The following is a 21887-nucleotide window of genomic DNA, read 5'->3' as shown; positions in this document are numbered from 1 at the left end:
GAGGATCTATTGCAGACATACTAAAGGTCTCCTGGGGATCTATTGCAGACATACTAAAGGTCTCCTGGGGATCTATTGCAGACATACTAAAGGTCTCCTGGGGATCTATTGCAGACATACTAAAGGTCTCCTGGGGATCTATTGCAGACATACTAAAGGTCTCCTGGGGATCTATTGCAGACATACTAAAGGTCTCCTGGGGATCTATTGCAGACATACTAAAGGTCTCCTGGGGATCTATTGTAGACATACTAAAGGTCTCCTGGGGATCTATTGCAGACATACTAAAGGTCTCCTGGGGATCTATTGTAGACATACTAAAGGTCTCCTGGGGATCTATTGCAGACATACTAAAGGTCTCCTGGGGATCTATTGCAGACATACTAAAGGTCTCCTGGGGATCTATTGCAGACATACTAAAGGTCTCCTGGGGATCTATTGCAGACATACTAAAGGTCTCCTGGGGATCTATTGCAGACATACTAAAGGTCTCCTGGGGATCTATTGCAAACATACTAAAGGTCTCCTGGGGATCTACTGAGGATCTATTGCAAACATACTAAAGGTCTCCTGGGGATCTCCTGAGGATCTATTGCAAACATACTAAAGGTCTCCTGGGGATCCAGTAAAGAGCTACTGAAGCCCTACTGAGACCTACTGAAGATATCCTGAGGATCTGGGAAGGGCTTATTTCTGATTTACCGAGGATTTACTAAATGTTGGAGCCATTTTCTCTTTCATAGGATTCTTACTTTGTGATGAATAGTCTGATGTGTGAAATTATGTTAATCTAATTATGGGATGTCTGTATTAGCTATTTACCTGGATCTAATAGGCTGCTGCCTGATCTCCTTTCTAGGTTCTACTGTAGATCTGAGGCGCAGTTCTGGCTCCACTAACTTTTAGTCTTTATATACTGTAACCAGTTACATGTAGATGACACTCTCAGCTCACCTGAGCATCCTTTAGTAGATCTCATCCACCCCTGATGTTACATTAGGAAAGCCTCTGTCAGGACATTCTACTTCAGCTGCTCTCGTTATTACTACTTTTAGCTTTTACCTACAGTTTGCTAATACAACTGCACGTCTTTTTAAGCTAAGCACTAAAGCTAATTGTCATTAGAGCCCGACTGATATTTCGATTATATGTATATAAGATTCTGATTTTAAGTGGTTTACAACATTTCTTGTATAAAATGTGCTGAAGGATACACCCATTCTAGCTTGAGTCTCTCTGAAGGAAGTTCTGTACGGACGTCCTCGTAGTTGTCCACATCTGAAGGGATGAACATGGTGATCGGTCGGCCACGCATGAACATCTTAATGTTCCCCTCTGAAACCACAGACAGACACAGACATGAGAAACCGATCAAAGCTGCAGATTTAATGCTCCTCCTCAACATTCACAGCCCAACAGATCTCCGACCTCTGATGGTGGTTAAAGATATCATCTGACATCACGGACAGATTGATTTGTTTAGACAATAACAAATATTAAACTGGATTTAGCAGCAATATGGCAGGTCTAACCATTATAAAAAGACTGATCAGGATCAGATCATCTCTAGTATTACTGAGGCTCTGTATCCGGGGCATAAGGGGATCAGGTGTGTTCAGCCGTCCCTCCATGACAACGTCTGTTTCTTTTTTTTACATAAACACAAAATAAAATAAATATTTAATCAGGATAAAGAATTGGGACCAAAAGACATTTTACAGGGTAAAATAAAAGTTTCTAAATGACTTCAAACGTATCTTTGATATTTCCTGATCAGATCACAGATAGCTGATCAGGTTCCCTCTTACAGGTGAAGAAATCTGTTAGAACAGGAAAGATTAAAGGTCTCCGTCTGTTTCAAATTGGATGCAGATCATCAAACGGGTTCTGATTGTCTGAAACAGACAGAGACCCCCAAGATTCTGCTGACTCAATAAACCAAACATAGAGTCAAAAAGGTGAGGACAGGTGAGGAAGCCTGGATGCCGTGCAGGTGAAGCAGGTGAAGCAGGTCAGACAGAAACACCTGCTGTGTCGTTGTTTACCTCCACAGAGTCATGGACTCAAAAAACTAAAGACCTGTCAATCAATGCAGCATCCAATAATGTACTTTACATTTAGGTGGTGGGCAGGGCTTCAGTTTGTATCACTGATCCATAACATAATAACTTTCCTCATAATATATTTCAGGGACCACCTGTATGACCTTATATGGAGGTAAAGGGAAGTGGGGGAGGAGCCACAGACAGGTGTAACATCACCTTATCAGCCTGAAGGAGAGAGAGAGAGCAGGAGGGTGAGCGAGGCTGACGACGTAAAGCAGAGAGAAAGAGAGATGTGATTGGTACAGAGCAGAAACAGGAAGCACTCGTTCAGCTGCTGTTAGCATGTTAGCCTGCTAGCTCGCTCTGACGACTCATCAGGACTTACCAGCTTGGCTGTTTTTCTCTCGGGTCGACATTTTGGCTGGTTTGAGACAAAGACATGGTCACTCAACAACAACAACACAATCCACAGGATGTGAGCTTAGCAAGGTACCTTCAGGGTCCCTACGGTGGTGGTTCACTTCTAACCCTGACCTGGCCCTATCACAATGGTGACTGATGCTGAAACTTGTGACAGTTTTATTTTTCACACAGCCTGTTGCAGCTGTGAAAAGAAATGGGCTGAATATTATGAGCATATAGTTTAGTTGAACTTTAGGTTGCATTTTTTTCTTATTAGGCAACAGAGACCCCGGGGACCTGTACCACGAAGCAGGTTCACCATCCCCAGAATCTCTGTGCCTGATCCGGCTTCACCAACAACCCATCAGGCTCAGCTGGTTTTCACCTGGCTCAGTCTGATCTATCCTGTGGGAAAGTGAAGCAGCTTCGTGATTCCAAAAAACCCGAGTTAAGAGAGAGCTGGAGAGCTGATCTCCCTTCATGGTTCAGACCATTGAGCCGCCACAACATCAATGACAACATCTAAAACCAATGACAACATGACGTCTCAGAGTCACTAAGGGAGAAACTGCAGGAGACCAAACTAACGACGGCTCCTGCTGAAACCTTTTAAAAGATCTCAGATGCTGCTGGTGTTGGCATCTCTGGCTTCCTATTTGCTGTTATACATGATGGTAATGATGATGACGACAGATATGGTACCACCATGATGAATGTGAGCAAAAATATATATTTACCTTGACTGACCACCGGGTCTTTGTGTCTGAAACGAGACAGAAGAAAACAAATGCATCACTCTCGATCGATCGCTTTATAGCACCTTGAACACAGGTCTTTACATGACTAGCTCATGATGAGACAGTAAGACTGTAAACAGTAAGACTAATAAACTGATTAAAAACAGTCAAACATGAAAGAAAATAAAAAACAAAAGTCAGGCTAGGAATTGAAACTTTCTTATTTTAATGGTGACCTGATGAGAGTGATCAACCTTTTTTTGATTATATAGAACATACCCCTTTCAGTAAAGAATCATCATTCAACAATGAAACCAATGCAGCGCAGGGTCTCCATGTAAATGTTCCCACACCTCCCTGAGGGCAGAGCGTGCAGTGTGGGAATCTGGCTTTCATCAGAAATCACCTGCGAGGTGTGCAACATGTTCTCAAAACAAAATGATAAAGTATCATTTAGTGATTTGGGTTTCATGAACAAACTGATATATTGGCTGTATAACTTCATGATGGATCTTCTTCCCATATATTGTGGTTAAGAGCTGCCTTTACCAGCGTGCAGTATAATTTGGAGACCAGACCCCAGAATCCATCCTGGATGCTGAGGCTGTTCCCCAAGAAACAGATAAAGCAGATCAGACTGCTCAACTGCTGCTGTATTTCCTGGAAAGTATGGAGACTGTAATCTTTTCTAATGTTGAATAGTAAGTCATCATTTTCGAATTATGGGAAGTGAACATGAGTGGTGACAGAGGAATCATAGACCTTAATAATGTGTGTGAGGATAAACACTCGTATTAATTATTTAAAATCGTGACTGTACAGAGTTTACGATTTTAACCCGTCTCTCCACACTTGTTTTGACAGTTCTTAAAATGGAACTTAAATTGATCAGTGATTTCATTAACTGAGGGATATATCTGAATCACAGATGTTTTACTGTTTACTGCCAACGTAAGAAGGTACCGTCCAAGGGGCTTTACCAAGATAAAGCAAGATGTCATCCGCATATAAAGAAATATGACGATCTGTATTCTGGACAGTCACGATACTGGACTTTCTAACTTCTATACAATACCTTGAAAACTATTGACATTGATTAAATTAATGAATATAATTACTCAATTATCTTATCAATTTAACTTAGTAAGTAAAGTTAATGGTACTGTGTGTTGAGCAGAACAGCATCAGTTAATTTAATTCAGACCTTAGTCAAAGTATTTTCAGCTGAAGCTCTCAGTCTGGGACGCCTCAGGTCTGATAGTTCTGAGGGGGATTAGCTTAGTTTTGGGAATTATAAACATCTGTTAGGCAAACAACAGGACAACTAGCTTATCAACAACCGTTTACAGGCCATCTTGTTAATACTTTAGTGATGCTGAAAGGGGAGACATCTCCAACCTCTGCAGGTTCTTTATAGAGGACGGCGTGTTGGTCCTGCAGGGGCTTTGCTCTTTCATGAGCACTGCTCTGTACCGCCACTTTCATATGGGCTTGCTTGTATCCTTTGCCAGCCATCCAATCACAACTTGGGGACTTGTCGAAACAGTGGCAGGGAAAGGAAAACGCAATTCAACCGGAGCGAATGAGACAAGAAGAAAGCGCTGGAAGTGACAGGAGGCGGGGTTGTGGGGGGGGGGGGTTCTGGATCAATACTGCAGCTGGAATAGCAACATCTGGGGAGCCCAAGGACACGCACCAAGCGGGTTTTCATAAACTCTGTCCGATCGTGGTGGACTAGTGAAGTCCTATAGGGCTCCAGACGACGGGGAAGAACCTTTGCATACTTGTAGATGTTGTAAATACCTGTCAGCGTTCTTGACCACTTTGGCGAGCAGTTTGGAGGTGGATGCAGCTTTCACCAGCTTGTTCCTGTTCTCCTCTGAAGTGTCCCAGGTGCTGCTCTGGGACCGCTCCATACCTGAGGACCGCTTCACGCTGGGCCCCCTGAACACACACATACAATAACACAGTCAGCATCACAGCAGGGTTAGGGTTAGTCCGGAGTAGGGCATTGCGAGTCACCCAGTGATCAATAATCAGACAATCCTTTCAGTGATTCACTGATACTGAGCAGCTTGAAGCTAGAAGGAGTTGATGCTAACTGCAAGATGATCATTAGCAACTCTACAGCGCGACCATTTTAACTGTGCGGGCACACTGTGCGAGTAAAGACCGCGACCTACCATAATCTCCCCCGCCCCGTTGCTAAACATCTGGCTGACTGCCGTGAGCACCAGGAGAATTCAGGTGGCCACTTCAGCAGCTCGTTTTAGAAAACAGAAGAAAAGAGTGAGAAGATAATGAAGGTCTGTGTTTGACTCGCTGGCCAATTAGCTATTATCAGCTGCCTTTTGTTGAAAGTCAATCAGCTCGTCAAGGCCAATTTTTAATCAACAAGTCGCAGCCTGAATGGGGCGGGACAAAAAAACTTTACGTGCTACAGCAAACTCTAAAGTGTTGAACTCGTTCTGCATTACTGGTTCTGATGAGTCATCACTTAGCATTAACAAGTTAAAGACTAACGTAGAGCGGTTTTCTTGGACAAGGACTGTCAGAATGAGAAGTTACAAAAATTTAAATACTGTAACCTTGAATTAATATTCTAGTGGTAAGTTATATAGTATACTAACATATGAAATTATAATAAATCTTATATACTTAATATTATACTAACAGTATACTGCTATTAAATGAACATTAGGGCTGCAACGATTAGTCGACGTAATCGATGACGTCGACTACAACAAGATGTCGATGTGAAATTTCATTGTTGACGCATCGTTACATAGATGCCGTTTAAGGGAGAGCTATTAGAAACATTTCTGGTTGTTTATTTCTAACTACAACCAGTTAGTCTGGAGCCCTGACCAGGGGAAGTGCTGGCCCAGTCTGTAGTCCTGTAGGGTCCTTGAGAGGCTGCGGAGCCACAATGAACACACTCCTGATGTTTTCTCGTCTCTAGTTTCCATGTTGTCATGTGCTGCAAAGTTTTTTACTTCGAAGATTCACTTTGTAATTCTGTAGACAGAATAATGACTCAGTTTTTTTCCTCCAGAGACACAAAACTCAGCAGGACAAGTTAAAGAGACAAGCCAGGGAGAGATTAGGGTGCTGGGACACATGAGAAACTCAAGCCCCAGGCTGCAGGAGGAGGAAGAGGAGGTCCTCAGGTGAAGCTGGGAGGAGAACATTTTAGTTTAGAACACACGCAGCTCAGCCAAAGAGGGGAGGTCTCAGAAAAGTCCAGTTAGAGCAGATGAGGAGGTCCTCAGGTTAAGGGGGGAGGAGAAAACATTAGTAGTTAAACAGCAGTAAAACACACACAGCCCAGCCGGAGCTATCTAACAGCAGAGAGTAAAGAGGGTCTCCAGGAGGCCTCAGAGGACTCTAGGAACTCCAGGAGACTCCAGGAGGCCTCAGAAGACTCTAGGAAATCCAGGAGACTCCAGAAGGCCTCCGAAGACTCCAGGAACTCCAGGAGGCCTCCGAAGACTCCAGGAGGTCTCCGGAGACTCCAGGAGGCCTCCGAAGACTCCAGGATCTGTAGGAGAATCCAGGACCTCCATGATGTCTCAGGGAGTTCCAGGACTTCAGGAGACTCCATGATCTGCAGGAAGGTCACTCAGACCTGCCCCCGGGGAGCCACAGTCCTGCTTGTTTACCTCAATCCCTGTTCTATCCACAGCTGGATCAGGTGCATTCAGCCCATCAGGAGCACCTCTACCTGAGCAGATCAGGTGCCTCAGCTGTGGGCGGAGCAGGGGAGGACTGTGGGTCCACGGGGGTGGAGTTAGTAACCACTGAGAGAGTGATGTCACAGCGGTGCTAGCAGGAAGTGAGGTTAGAGGCAGCGGACAGATTTCAAAGTGGAACCTTTTGGGAGGGCCGTGGCCTTTACTGCTGTCAGCTGACTGGGCCGGTCTCTCGGGGGTTTGAGGGGTCAAGGGAGGGTGGGGGGAGGAGGGAGAGGGGGACGGGTCCTTTATGCGAGGAGGCTCCTCACGCTCCTGGATCTCCTCCATCAGAGACCGCTGGCTGCTGGTCTCCTTCTTCCTGTCTGCTCCACTGGGGACAAAACCAGGTGCATGAGAGACCACAAACTATGGATTCTACTCTTTGTAGCAGTTCTACTGTACATCAACTGATTCTACTGTGTTTCAACTCTTTCTATAGCACTACAACAGATTCCCCTCCACTGTGGGACAAGACCAGGGCTGAGGGAGACCCCACTTCATTACTGTGGTCTGGTGAAAAATAACATTTCAAATGGTGAAGGCACTTGCGTATGACAAGGATTCCCTCAGGAATCTACTAACGAGTGCACGTTAATTCTGGTGTGTTTATTGTCGTGGTTCAAGGTCAGAGCTGAGAACAACCACTGACAGTTAACTGATCCGCACACAGACTGATTCATACACAAGAAAAGTGTAGCCAGCCTAAACACCATCTAGCACTGTGAGGCCAAAAATGTTGTCAGGATAAAAAAATGTCACAACCTTTGATATCAGTAATTATCAGGATAAATGTCAAATCATTATTTCTTTCAAGTTTTAAGGCTGATTTTTGCTCCTCAGTGAAAATTGAAGAAACCACATGGTTAATTATGGTTTTAAACTTTTTTATGGTCAGAACACTTGATGCCAAACACTGGATCACTTGATTAGTAACTCTTTTTTCGGTCCCTTTTCCTGAAAAAAAAAAATATATATCTTGATAGAAAATGAAGTGCTAATTTGTTCGTGAGTCACATGAATTAAATCAAACATTTACTGACGATATATTGAAGATTTGTTATACTGTTAATGAGGAAAATTATTATTGTTTCAATGCCCAGCCCTAAAACAACCCCAAGATTAAACTTACAAATAAAATCTCTCTTGAATTGGATTCAGACAGATGAGTGTGTGTTTTACCTCTTAGCAGCAGACGAAAGCGTCTCCTTCCTGGTAACGGAGGTGGAGTCTCTCTTTCGTCCAGATGTTCCTCCGTTAGCAATGCTGGACATCGAGTAGGCTTCACGTAGTGCAGCACCACCTGCAGGTGAAGGCACACCACTGTTAACACTGACTATAACCAGTAAAAACCTGAACCTGACCAGTAAAAGACTGAATATAACCAGTAAAAACCTGAACCTGACCAGTAAAAGACTGAATATAACCAGTAAAAACCTGAGCTTGACCAGTAAAAGACTGAATATAACCAGTAAAAACCTGAGCCTGACCAGTAAAAGACTGAATATAACCAGTAAAAACCTGAGCCTGACCAGTAAAAACTTGAACCTGACCAGTAAAAGACTGAACCTGACCAGTAAAAGACTATAACCAGTAATTAAAGCTGTAAGCAGCGTTGGGCGGGCCCTCACACTTGTAGCACGTCCGGCTGTGAGCCGGCCGCATTGCATATTCTGGAGCTCTGCTACATGGTTCCAACACTGCATGAAGGTGCTATATGTCACTTCCTGTGTCCCCTATGTGGAGCTACATAGCACCTGGCGCTATGAATATAAATCGGTACTGGCGTGTAGATGTGTTCGGGGAGGGAGAGTTATCAAGCACGTAAAGTCTGGTGCAGATGTGAGCATGTACACTGAAGTAACAACAACTTCCTGTGTCATGGCGAAGAGTTGATCTTTGACGCCACGCCACGGATACGGCCATTGACGAAAACTCGCAAATAGCACAACTTTTCATCGTCAATGCCTTTAGAAGGCACAGCAGAAATTTGAAGTCGATCTGACTTAATCCCTAGGAGGAGTTCGTTAAAGTACGAAGTGTGTAAATTATCCAAAAATTGCCGTAAAATTCAAAATGGCTGACTTCCTGTTGGGTTTAGGGCATTGCTCCAAGAGGCTTTTTGGTACGTCTGGACATGATACATGTGCCACAGAAATTTCATACATGTAGGTCAAACGTGCGGCGGGGGCTGCTTCATTAAAGGTCACTTCCTGTTGCCAGCAGGTGGCGCTATGACTGTGGGTGAATGTCAGCATGTACATGTGTTCAGGGCGGGACTCTCATCCTACATGTACAGTTTGGTGCAGATGTGAGCATGTACACTGAAGTTACAACAACTTCCTGTTTCATGGCGAATCATCGACGCCACGGACACGCCCATTAACGAAAACTCGCAAATAGCACAACTTTTCATCATCAATGCCTTTAGAAGGCACAGCAGAAATTTGACGTCGATTCGACTAAATCCCTAGGAGGAGTTCGTTAAAGTACGAAGTGTGTAAATCATCCAAAAATGGCTGTAAAATTCAAAATGGCCGACTTCCTGTTGACTTTAGGCTATGGGTTCTTGAGGCTTTTTTGTGCGTCTTGATACGATACATGTCCCCAGAAAATTTCGTGCATGTAGGTTGAACGTGAACGAGGGGCAAATTTTTTCCAATTTTCTAGGTGGCGCTAGCGAGTCATTTTGCCACGCCCATGTGCGAAACAAATAACATATGAAATTTTTCACCAGTTCTGACATGTGTGCAAAGTTTGGTGAGTTTTTTAGTATGTTTAGGTCCCCAAAATGGAGCTTACTTTGCAGGGGAAAAAAAAGAAAAGAAATCTTTACAAATTCAATAGGGACCTCGCACAGTCGTGCTCGGGCCCTAATAACCTGAACCTGACCAGTTAAAGACTGAATATGACCAGTAAAAACTTGAACCTGACCAGTTAAAGACTGAACCTGACCAGTAAAAACCTGAACCTGACCAGTTAAAGACTGAACCTGACCAGTTAAAGACTGAATATAACCAGTAAAAACCTGAACCTGACCAGTAAAAACCTGAACCTGACCTGTTAAAACTGAATATACCAGTAAAAACCTAAACCTGACCAGTTAAAGACTGAACCTGACCAGTTAAAGACTGAACCTGACCAGTAAAAACTTGAACCTGACCAGTTAAAGACTGAACCTGACCAGTTAAAGACTGAATATAACCAGTAAAAACCTGAACCTGACCAGTTAAAGACTGAACCTGACCAGTTAAAGACTGAATATAACCAGTAAAAACCTGAACCTGACCAGTAAAAACCTGAACCTGACCAGTAAAAACCTGAACCTGACCAGTAAAAACCTGAACCTGACCAGTTAAAGCCTGAACCTGACCAGTTAAAGCCTGAACCTGACCAGTTAAAGAGTGAACCTGACCAGTAAAAACCTGACCAGTTAAAACCTGAACCTGACCAGTAAAAAACCTGAACCTGACCAGTTAAAGACTGAACCTGACCAGTAAAAACCTGAACCTGACCAGTTACAGACTGAACCTGACCAGTAAAAACCTGAACCTGACCAGTAAAAACCTGAACCTGACCAGTTACAGACTGAACCTGACCAATTAAAGAGTGAACCTGACCAGTTAAAGAGTGAACCTGACCAGTTAAAGAGTGAACTTGACCAGTAAAAAACCTGAACCTGACCAGTAAAAACCTGACCAGTTAAAGACTGAACCTGACCAGTAAAAACCTGAACCTGACCAGTTACAGACTGAACCTGACCAGTAAAAACCTGAACCTGACCAGTAAAAACCTGAACCTGACCAGTTACAGACTGAACCTGACCAATTAAAGAGTGAACCTGACCAGTTAAAGAGTGAACTTGACCAGTAAAAAACCTGAACCTGACCAGTAAAAACCTGACCAGTTAAAGACTGAACCTGACCAGTAAAAACCTGAACCTGACCAGTTACAGACTGAACCTGACCAATTAAAGAGTGAACCTGACCAGTTAAAGAGTGAACTTGACCAGTAAAAAACCTGAACCTGACCAGTAAAAACCTGACCAGTTAAAGACTGAACCTGACCAGTAAAAACCTGACCAGTTCAAGACTGAACCTGACCAGTAAAAACTTGAACCTGACCAGTAAAAAACCTGAACCTGACCAGTAAAAAACCTGAACCTGACCAGTTAAAGACTGAACCTGACCAGTAAAAACCTGAACCTGACCAGTTACAGACTGAACCTGACCAGTAAAAACCTGAACCTGACCAGTAAAAACCTGAACCTGACCAGTTACAGACTGAACCTGACCAATTAAAGAGTGAACCTGACCAGTTAAAGAGTGAACCTGACCAGTTAAAGAGTGAACTTGACCAGTAAAAAACCTGAACCTGACCAGTAAAAACCTGACCAGTTAAAGACTGAACCTGACCAGTAAAAACCTGACCAGTTAAAGACTGAACCTGACCAGTAAAAACTTGAACCTGACCAGTAAAAAACCTGAACCTGAACAGTTAAAGACTGAATATAACCAGTAAAAACCTGAACCTGACCAGTAAAAACTTGAACAGTTAAAGACTGAACCTGACCAGTAAAAAACCTGAACCTGAACAGTTAAAGACTGAACCTGAACAGTTAAAGACTGAACCTGACCAGTAAAAACTTGAACCTGACAAGTAAAAACTTGAACCTGACCAGTAAAAACCTGACCAGTTAAAGACTGAACCTGACCAGTAAAAACCTGTCCAGTTAAAGACTGAACCTGACCAGTAAAAACCTGACCAGTTAAAGAGTGAACCTGACTAGTAAAAACCTGACCAGTTAAAGACTGAACCTGACCAGTTAAAGACTGATTAGGACGTTAGGTCAACACCCTCTAAATATTTGTCAGTCTTGGTTTACTAGCATGTTTTTCTGAATTTCAGTGAAAATAACAAAACTGATCAAGATCAGAGAAATTAAAAGTGAGCACTACCTTTCCCTCCATGTTGTTTCTTGGTTGAGGATGCAGCAGAGACTTCAGAGGCAGCAAGGCGGCGAAGGACGTCAGCAAGAGCAGCTTTCATCACCGTCAGCTCGTCTTCCTGCTGCTGAACACGAAGCTCCAGAGCAGAAAGACGGTCGTTCACATCGGAGACACTCGCTCCAGACATACTGTCATCTAGAGACACGGAAACACGGGTCAGAACATGCTGTCATCTTCAGGGAGACGGAAACATGGGCCAGAACGTACCGTCCTCTACAGAGAACACGGGTCAGAACGTACCGTCATCTACAGAGAGATGGAAACATGGGTCAGAACGTACCGTGCTCTACAGAGAACACGGGTCAGAACGTACCGTCATCTACAGGGAGACGGAATCACGGGTCAGAACGTACCGTCATCTACAGAGAGATGGAAACATGGGTCAGAACGTACCATGCTCTACAGAGAACACGGGTCAGAACGTACCGTCATCTACAGGGAGACGGAATCACGGGTCAGAACGTACCGTGCTCTACAGAGAACACGGGTCAGAACGTACTGTCATCTACAGGGAGACGGAATCACGGGTCAGAACGTACCGTCATCTACAGAGAGATGGAAACATGGGTCAGAACGTACCGTGCTCTACAGAGAACACGGGTCAGAACATACCGTCATCTACAGAGAGACGGAAACACGGGTCAGAACGTACCGTCATCTACAGAGAGACGGAAACACGGGTCAGAACGTACCGTCATCTACAGGGAGACGGAAACACGGGTCAGAACGTACCGTCATCTACAGAGAAACGGAAACACGGGTCAAAAAGTACCAACATCTACAGAGAGAAGGAAACACGGGGCAGAAGGTACCGTCATCTACAGAGAGACGGAAACACGGGTCAAAAAGTACCGTCATCTACAGGGAGACGGAAACACGGGTCAGAACGTACCGTCATCTACAGAGAAACGGAAACACGGGTCAAAAAGTACCAACATCTACAGAGAGAAGGAAACACGGGGCAGAAGGTACCGTCATCTACAGAGAGACGGAAACACGGGTCAAAAAGTACCGTCATCTACAGGGAGACGGAAACACGGGTCAGAAAGTACCGTCATCTACAGGGAGACGGAAACACGGGTCAGAACGTACCGTCATCTACAGAGAAACGGAAACACGGGTCAAAAAGTACCAACATCTACAGAGAGAAGGAAACACGGGGCAGAAGGTACCGTCATCTACAGAGAAACGGAAACACGGGTCAAAAAGTACCGTCATCTACAGAGAGACGGAAACACGGGTCAGAACGTACCGTCATCTACAGAGAAACGGAAACACGGGTCAGAAAGTACCGTCATCTACAGGGAGACGGAAACACGGGTCAGAAAGTACCGTCATCTACAGGGAGACGGAAACACGGGTCAAAAAGTACCAACATCTACAGAGAGAAGGAAACACGGGTCAGAACGTACCGTCGTCTACAGAGAAACGGAAACACGGGTCAAAAAGTACCAACATCTACAGAGAGAAGGAAACACGGGGCAGAAGGTACCGTCATCTACAGAGAGACGGAAACACGGGTCAAAAAGTACCGTCATCTACAGAGAGACGGAAACACGGGTCAGAACGTACCGTCATCTACAGAGAAACGGAAACACGGGTCAGAAAGTACCGTCATCTACAGGGAGACGGAAACACGGGTCAGAAAGTACCGTCATCTACAGGGAGACGGAAACACGGGTCAGAACGTACCGTATATGCAGCCCTGTTACGGGGGTGTTAAGTTCAGATGGGGGGGCACTGTTCAGGTGTTTGTCTGCATGTATGGGGGGGTTACACACTGGTGTCATATCTCACAGCTGTCCGTCACATTTCTCAGCTCTATGCTCCGCCCCTTTACCACACACAGGGTGCTAGTCTGACCATGGGGTCTTTGGGGTTCAGGGTCCTGATTCAGAACGTTCAGGAGCTGGATCTGGAACCCTGTGATCAGCAACAGGTGGGCAACATCATGTGACTACAACAGGTGGCTACAACAGGGGGCAGCAACAGGTGGGCAACATCAGGTGACTACAACAGCTGGCAACAACAGGTGAGTACAACAGGGGGCAGCAACAGGTGGGCAACATCAGGTGACTGCAACAGGTGGCTACAACAGGGGGCAGCAACAGGTGGGCAACATCAGGTGACTACAACAGCTGGCAACAACAGGTGAGTACAACAGGGGGCAGCAACAGGTGGGCAACATCAGGTGACTGCAACAGGTGGCTACAACAGGGGGCAGCAACAGGTGGGCAACATCAGGTGACTACAACAGCTGGCAACAACAGGTGAGTACAACAGGGGGCAGCAACAGGTGGGCAACATCAGGTGACTGCAACAGGTGGCTACAACAGGGGGCAGCAACAGGTGGGCAACATCAGGTGACTACAACAGCTGGCAACAACAGGTGAGTACAACAGGGGGCAGCAACAGGTGGGCAACATCAGGTGACTGCAACAGGTGGGCAACATCACAAGTGACTACAACAGTTGACTACAACAGCTAGCAACAACAGGTGACTAAAGGTAACTACAACAGGTGACTACAACAGGTGGCAACAACAGGTGACTACAGGTGGCAGGTGTGATCCTGTTCTGTGTCCCTCAGTCTTTGCATGTTCTGTTTCTCTCAGGCCTACCAGGACTCTCAAGACTTTTAGGACCCTCAGGTCCATGCTCTGCAGCAGGACGCCCCTGAGACCACATGATCTGAACTGGTCTCTGATGCTGTCTGCCTTTCTGACCTCAGCTTTCTCTGATCTCACTCAGACCACCTGATAAAACAAAGCTGCTGTACAGAAACCAGGTATTCACCCCTGATCCAGCAGAGCTCCACAGACCCCTGATCCAGCAGAGACCTGTCTGTATGTGACTGTGTTTTAGGAGGAGAGTATCGATCAGGAAACAATCAGAAACGAACAGTGTGAGCTTTGAGGGTTCGAGTGGTTTATGACGTTCTGGTTCTGGAAAAGATTTCAGAAAATAAACTGAGCTAGAAACATTTTCAGTGTTTGAAAGAAAAGTAAACGCTCAGTCCTGCAGGCGCTGCAAGTGTCTGCATGTCTGCTTTACTGCAACACACACAGGGAGGCAAACCCACATTGTTTTCTCAGACACAGGTTTGTCTCTGCGTAAACTCGTTAGGACTCTGACTGACATGATGCATTCCTTCAGTGTCTCTGCAGAACAGAACGCAGTCAGTCAGCCTGTACTAACCCCCCCGTTCAAATGGTTTTGTGTTCAGGTGCTGTCTTATTCTATGATGATGATATCGGTGACAACGCCAACACTGGTTCAGGCATGTGATTGGCAAAGGGCAAAAAAGCAGTAAAATATACTGAGACCCTGTAAAGCAGGACCCATGAAAATAACTTATCTGGTGGATGTGTTGCAGAGGGAATCAAAGACAAGTGTCTAATCCACTGCGCCTTCGCCACCTCTCAATAATAAGAATTATTTTGTATTCATTTTTTACCAAGCTTCAACAGCTAAATGTGCAACATGCAGCATGAAATAATTGATTCTATAACTAAATAATATAACTACTAACTAGAAGTTAATAGGTTATTTTTAATGAACAAGAGACAGCAGCAAAGGTTGCTGCCTGTTTAAGACCTGGTGGCCTAACTGTTTTTTTTATATTATTCGGGAAACTCAGATCAAACTGCAGTTTAGTCTCCGTCTACTGATAAACTGTAGGCAAAAGATTGACATTTCAACTCTGGCAGCGGGCGGGCGTGTGCGTGAGACAAGAACGACCACGACAGTTTCAAGGGATCGAGCCAGTTACACAGAAGCCGTTGCCATGGTTACCTCACGGAGCGCTTGTTTGCCTGTCTGTTGATAAGGAGCGCAGAGTGACACCATGGATCCAAGCCACCTGAAAAAGCCTTATAAACCCTTATAAACCCTGTCACAACCATTCACAAGAAATTAACTAACCCTGCCCCCCTCAAATCTTAGGGCAACCATCACAACAAGGTTCTGTTCAGCTGTGACTTTCTCTGCCTAACTTTCTCAGGTCATACAGGACAGGAAATGCCGTCCAGATGGTGAAACACCAGACTGTCCAAGAGGGGGCTCTCCGTGGATACGAAGCATCAGCACAGTCCAACTCCGTCTGGATGAAGACCGGACTCCAGCGGAGCTCAAGTTCAGAAGACCGGCCACAGACAAGAAGAGGCATCCTTGTCAGTTCTGGGTATGACCCGCAGGGTTTCCTCTGCCAGTCAGCATGGTGCTAAAAGAGGTGTGCTAAAGGAGTTGTGGACTGTATGATGACTTGATTCTCTGTAAGCCAGGGGAGGTATAGCCTAAATCTGACTTGGTTCTAAATGTGATTTCTTCTGATGACCCGGAGGTCATGGCAGTCAGAGACACATAAAACTGAGGCCTGGTTTCTGACACTGAAACTGCTCAAGCAACTAACACAAAAAAGACACACCTGCTGCTGTCAGCATCGTCTGAAAAGAACCCAGAGAAATACAGGTGCGTCTTTCATTGTTATGCAGATGATACTCAGTTATATCTATCGATCAAACCAGATGAAACTCATCAGTTAGCTAAACTTCAAATGTGCCTTGAGGATGTTAAAACCTGGATGACCTGTAATTTTCTCATGTTAAACTCAGATAAAACTGAAGTTATTGTTCTGGGGCCCAAGCACCTCCGTGACGCATTATCTAAATATATCTCGTCCCTCTCCTCTCTCCTCCTATCACTTCCTGCAGGTGTTTCTGGCTCTGGAGCTGTAGAGTCTGGATCTGTGGTTGCGGGTCACCTGCTGCCCCCGTGTTCCTGCTCGAAACCCTCTGCTGCAACGACTATTGTTACTAGTCCTATTGTTATTATTGTTATTATAATCATTAACATTACGATTGTTATCATTAACACTACTATAAATATCTGTACCATTTTTCATTTAGTCTATAGCAACATCACCTTTACTGTCTGTACCTCTGTGTGGATATTGTGTAGGCTGCCTCCCTCCCCCTCTTCACACCTGTCTGATGTCACCTCAGGGCATCTGCCACACCTGCCTGCAGCTGTCTCGCTCTGGACGCATCCTCTCAGGTGCATTAAGGGGTTTACGGAGACAAAAGGCCGACTCATGTCACCCTGACATCTCACCTGCAGCAGTGATGGCATCACTTCCTGAAAGCGTTTATTCTCAACTTGTGATGATGACCCACATTGATGACCCGCGGCTGATTGATCACAGTGATCAATCAGCCGCGGGTCATCAATGTGGTTCCACCTGGATCTGACCAGAGACCCTCCAGTTCCAGTCCTGTACGTGAGGATCTGAAGCGTTAACTCTTCAGGTCATTTGAGTCTGGCAGCTATTAGTTCCTGGTAACAGCGGCGAGTACCTGCCTGGACCTTTCAATGATTAACGATTTTAACGATGGTCCGGAGGTTTTAGTACCTGAGCTGAAGGTCCAACATTTCTTCTTATCACTTTTTATCTGACAGGAAGTGTTTCAGTAAATAAAGTTTCTCAGCTCTTCACAAACCTCTGGGTGTGTAAATCTCTTTGTTTCTGACAGGAAGTGTTTTAAACAAAGTTAGATTTGTCCCCTTTGGTTTTTACTGATCTGCCGCAGCCTGCAGCTCTGACTACTTCCTGGAACAGGAGGTGAGCAGGATGAATAAGTAAACCGGATCTTGAGTACTGGTTCTGCAGAGTCCCCACACACACTAACACAGTGCTGTCCAAGTCGAGGTTCGGGGACCCGCAGCATCTCATCACAATCTGAATTTATGAAACTTAAACCGGATCTAACTCGCCCCCTCCCCCCTTACTGGTCTCAGACGAGCCCATGTCTTTATCTGGGGGGGGGGGGGGGGGGTCTCCTTCAGGAGGAAATGCTGGTTTGTGGCCCTGCAGCCGCCGGAGGGGCGGTGCAGAGTATTTTGATAAATACAGCAGTGACACGTGTAAAGCCGCCAGGGGCGCGTGCGGCTCTCACCGTCCCGCCGCTGCACGGACAGGTGACCAGGTGATCTTTAGGGCGCGAGCGGCGGCGCGGACTCACCTAAACTGCCGGTGAATCCGTCCATTTTCCGGGAGAAAAGCGGGAGTCCGGGCCGGAGGCCTGCGGGAGGCTGAACGCACACTGCGGGCCTCCGTCCGGGGTTTCCACCGCAGCGGGGAGAGGAAGAGCCGAACCGAGCCGAGGCGGGTCTGTCCCCGCAGTGCTGCCGCCGAATCCGTCCGTCCGTCCGTCCGTTGGGCTGAAGATCCGCTGTTTCCTGCGTGCTGAGACCAGAAGCCGCTCCAGGAGGATCCGAGACAGAGACAAGAGAAGCCGCGGAGCCGCAGACACGACGGACCAGCAGAGAGCTTCCGACTCCGCCTGCTCTGGCAGCGCGCGCTTCCCCCCGAGGGGAGGGGGGCGGAGGCGCACGCACACACAGAGCTGGGGGGAGGGGAGGTTGAGAGAGAGGGGGAGGATGGGGGGAGGATGGGGGGGAGGCAGGTCAGGTTTCAGCGGGTTGTCCGTCCCAGCAGACATCAGCGCCGCCCGGCGGACATTCACCGTCATCACACGCAGCAGGAAGTGACGTGTTCATAATCAATAAACACCATGAATCAAACTCAGAGCAAACTTTTATTTTGTTGAATATAAAAACAGAATCTCCTTGGAATAAAATCATTAAAATGATGAAACAGAAAAATTAATCAGTAAAAGCAGGAAGTCAGATGTTTCTCTGGTTTGCTCTGATTGGCTAGAGGTCTTTATTCATACAAAATATTTCAACAATAAGCTTTATTTATTCAAAGAGTGTTAACATGAATCCAGTGTCAATAAAGTTCTTTGTCTTCATATTCAGTCCACACGTGATCACATGATCTGAAGCTGAGATGGCGATTTGTCTTTACGGATTCTTCTTCTGTGGTTTCTGAACTTAACATTTACCACTTTATCTAATTATTGACGATGACGACATGTTTACCAATCAACCACTGACTGATCGTTTAGGGGTTTTATTTTGTGGCCAATTACAGGAACATCACGTTCTGCTGCAGGAGGTTCATTTCCTCTTTTAAATCACTGAAACAACGATGATGATGGATGAGTGAATTGACTGATCCGCAACTATTTGGATAATCAATGAAATGACCGACTGAGGAACTGAACCGGTTCTGCAGACTGAATGACTCATTTAGATCGATCAATAGTGAGGACAATACTTTGGTCAGAGACACAAGAAGACCTGAGTTCACCCTGAAGATGACGACGACGGAGGAGGCACTGAACGGTAAACAGCCAATCAGGTCAAAGGTCACACTGGTTCATTAAACATTCACAGGGAGGCCTGAAGCTGCAGTTCGTGTTGGTTCTTAAACGAGAGGAAAAGTGAAGGCAGTCTGGTACAGAGCAGGCACAGGTCTGTTAGCTGACGAAACTCGCAGCCACAATACAACAACAACAATATATAAAAAAAATTCATTTTAAAAACAACAACAACAACAACAACAACACAACGTCACATTCTCAAGGAGCCCCAAGACCAGAAAGACCTGGTCTTTACCCAGGAACACACCCTCCTTCAGGACTACGGAGGCTCCACGGAGGCTCCACGCATTCACCACGACGCCATGTCTGCAGTTACCCTAGCAACGAGATCATCTGAAGAAGACTGAAGGCAGATGCAACTACCAAAGAAGAAGAAGAAGAAGAAGGCACGTCTGACTGAAGAAACTTGGTCCACCAACACCTGAGGGAAGCTCCACCCCTGCAGGTAATACCCCGCCCACAAATGGAAGACTCCACCCACGCAGGGAAGACTCCGCCTCCTGCATCAGTAGCTGAATTTGACCTTCTCGATGTCGGAGATCAGAGTCCTGGCCAGGTAGATCCCCACCATCTGATCACAGGTAAACACACGACTGAGACAGCAGAACCCAGCAGAGACAACGTGTACTAACACAGGTACTCCAGGTACCGTTACACCTACAGTACACACATGCAGTGCTGTTACAGTATTTGTACCTGCAGCAGAGAGATGACGATGAAGACGATGGCCACGGTGTAGAGATTTCCAGGCAACCAGTCCTCCAACGCAGCGATGCAGCCTTTAGTGAAGATGTGATTACTCCACTCAGCCTGTATGGAACAGTGAGGAACGTCAAAGAACATGTTCCCAATAAGAACATCAACGACATGTTACTGTTAAAACCCAAGGAGGAGTCTCCTGTTTGAACACACAATCATGTTGCAACATTAGAACATGTTCTAAAGAGAACATGTTAACAGTAACAAAACGTTCTTATTAGAACATTAACACTTTCCTCGTAAGAACATAAACAAAATGTTGTTGTTGGAACATTGAACGCTTTTTTAGGTCAAAACTCAAGGAGGACATTCCTGTTAGAGCGTGTCATTAGTGTTCTAACTGGAACATGTTAACGGAACAGGAACAAGAACAACGACAACGTTCCTGTTAGAACATTAACCACTTTTGGTCAGTATCAAACCGACAAAGGACCCATGATCCAGCTCAGTTTATAAACGAAAACGTCCTGAAGAGCCACGCCATGCTGACCATCACCTGTCCAAAAAGAAAGTTTGCTTTAAAGAACAGGAAATGACCTCACCTTTGGTCTGTTTCTGACGTCGTAGCCACACTGAGTGTTCAACACCGAGTCCTGACATAAACACAAATACAGACTTATTATACAGTTATGGAACAAGGGGGATTGATCATGTGCTTTGATCTCTGATCAGCCATAAACTCACCGCAGGATCATTGATGCAGCAGGAGAAAGGAACCCCACACTTCTCTCTGCTGCGATGAGTCCCGTTACAGCTGAAATAAACGTTCTGATCCCAGTCGTCTGGCTCCTGAGCTCCACAGCAGTGGTTCTGTTAAAAGAACAAGATACTTTACTCAACAGGAACATGTTCCTACAGGTTTAACTAAAGGTTCCTGAGCTCCACAGCAGTGGTTCTGTTAAAAGAACAAGATACTTTACTCAACAGGAACATGTTCCTACAGGTTTAACTAAAGGTTCCTGAGCTCCACAGCAGTGGTTCTGTTAAAAGAACAAGATACTTTACTCAACAGGACCATGTTCCTACAGGTTTAACTAAAGGTTCCTGAGCTCCACAGCAGTGGTTCTGTTAAAAGAACAAGATACTTTACTCAACAGGAACATGTTCCTACAGGTTTAACTAAAGGTTCCTGAGCTCCACAGCAGTGGTTCTGTTAAAAGAACAAGATACTTTACTCAACAGGACCATGTTCCTACAGGTTTAACTAAAGGTTCCTGAGCTCCACAGCAGTGGCTCTGTTAAAAGAACAAGATACTTTACTCAACAGGACCATGTTCCTACAGGTTTAACTAAAGGTTCCTGAGCTCCACAGCAGTGGTTCTGTTAAAAGAACAAGATACTTTACTCAGCAGGAACATGTTCCTACAGGTTTAACTAAAGGTTCCTGAGCTCCACAGCAGTGGTTCTGTTAAAAGAACAAGATACTTTACTCAACAGGAACATGTTCCTACAGGTTTAACTAAAGGTTCCTGAGCTCCACAGCAGTGGTTCTGTTAAAAGAACAAGATACTTTACTCAACAGGAACATGTTCCTACAGGTTTAACTAAAGGTTCCTGAGCTCCACAGCAGTGGTTCTGTTAAAAGAACAAGATACTTTACTCAACAGGAACATGTTCCTACAGGTTTAATTAAAGGTTCCTGAGCTCCACAGCAGTGGTTCTGTTAAAAGAACAAGATACTTTACTCAACAGGACCATGTTCCTACAGGTTTAACTAAAGGTTCCTGAGCTCCACAGCAGTGGTTCTGTTAAAAGAACAAGATACTTTACTCAACAGCACCATGTTCCTACAGGTTTAACTAAAGGTTCCTGAGCTCCACAGCAGTGGTTCTGTTAAAAGAACAAGATACTTTACTCAACAGGAACATGTTCCTACAGGTTTAACTAAAGGTTCCTGAGCTCCACAGCAGTGGTTCTGT

At 45.4% G+C, this 21887-nt stretch overlaps 2 protein-coding genes across 5 annotated transcripts in view; both read right to left on the bottom strand.

Moving 5' to 3' along the window:
• LOC119911337 (echinoderm microtubule-associated protein-like 4) overlaps positions 1-18245 on the bottom strand; it is a 35061-nt gene extending 16816 nt beyond the window's left edge. Inside the window, exons 1-8 of one of the 4 annotated variants that reach the window (XM_038730185.1) lie at positions 17944-17968; positions 11874-12059; positions 8098-8218; positions 7058-7249; positions 4988-5128; positions 3185-3210; positions 2431-2466; positions 1215-1335 (exon numbers count right to left, since the gene is read on the bottom strand). In XM_038730185.1, coding sequence (XP_038586113.1) covers positions 1215-1335; positions 2431-2466; positions 3185-3210; positions 4988-5128; positions 7058-7249; positions 8098-8218; positions 11874-12059; positions 17944-17968 — 848 coding nt within the window. Of the gene's footprint in view, positions 1-1214; positions 1336-1532; positions 2402-2430; positions 2467-3184; positions 3211-4987; positions 5129-7057; positions 7250-8097; positions 8219-11873; positions 12060-17943 lie in introns of those variants that run through there. The other 3 variants (XM_038730186.1, XM_038730187.1, XM_038730188.1) reach the window with 3 other exon arrangements.
• A 261-nt stretch (positions 18246-18506) lies between these two features.
• On the bottom strand, positions 18507-20778 carry LOC119911415 (tetraspanin-14-like; the record flags this gene model as incomplete). Its single annotated transcript, XM_038730309.1, is given in 4 exon segments — positions 18507-19780; positions 19906-20019; positions 20511-20561; positions 20653-20778. Coding segments are annotated over 4 exon segments (357 nt in total), but the record flags the coding sequence as incomplete, so codon positions are not given.
• Between the last annotated feature and the right edge of the window lie 1109 nt (positions 20779-21887).

Source organism: Micropterus salmoides, unplaced genomic scaffold (genome assembly GCF_014851395.1).
Source record: "Micropterus salmoides isolate LMB-PRFRI ecotype aquatic unplaced genomic scaffold, ASM1485139v1 Ms_hic_scaffold_2, whole genome shotgun sequence".
In the NCBI taxonomy this organism is placed as follows: domain Eukaryota; kingdom Metazoa; phylum Chordata; class Actinopteri; order Centrarchiformes; family Centrarchidae; genus Micropterus; species Micropterus salmoides.
This window is presented reverse-complemented; position numbering and strand designations above follow the sequence as displayed.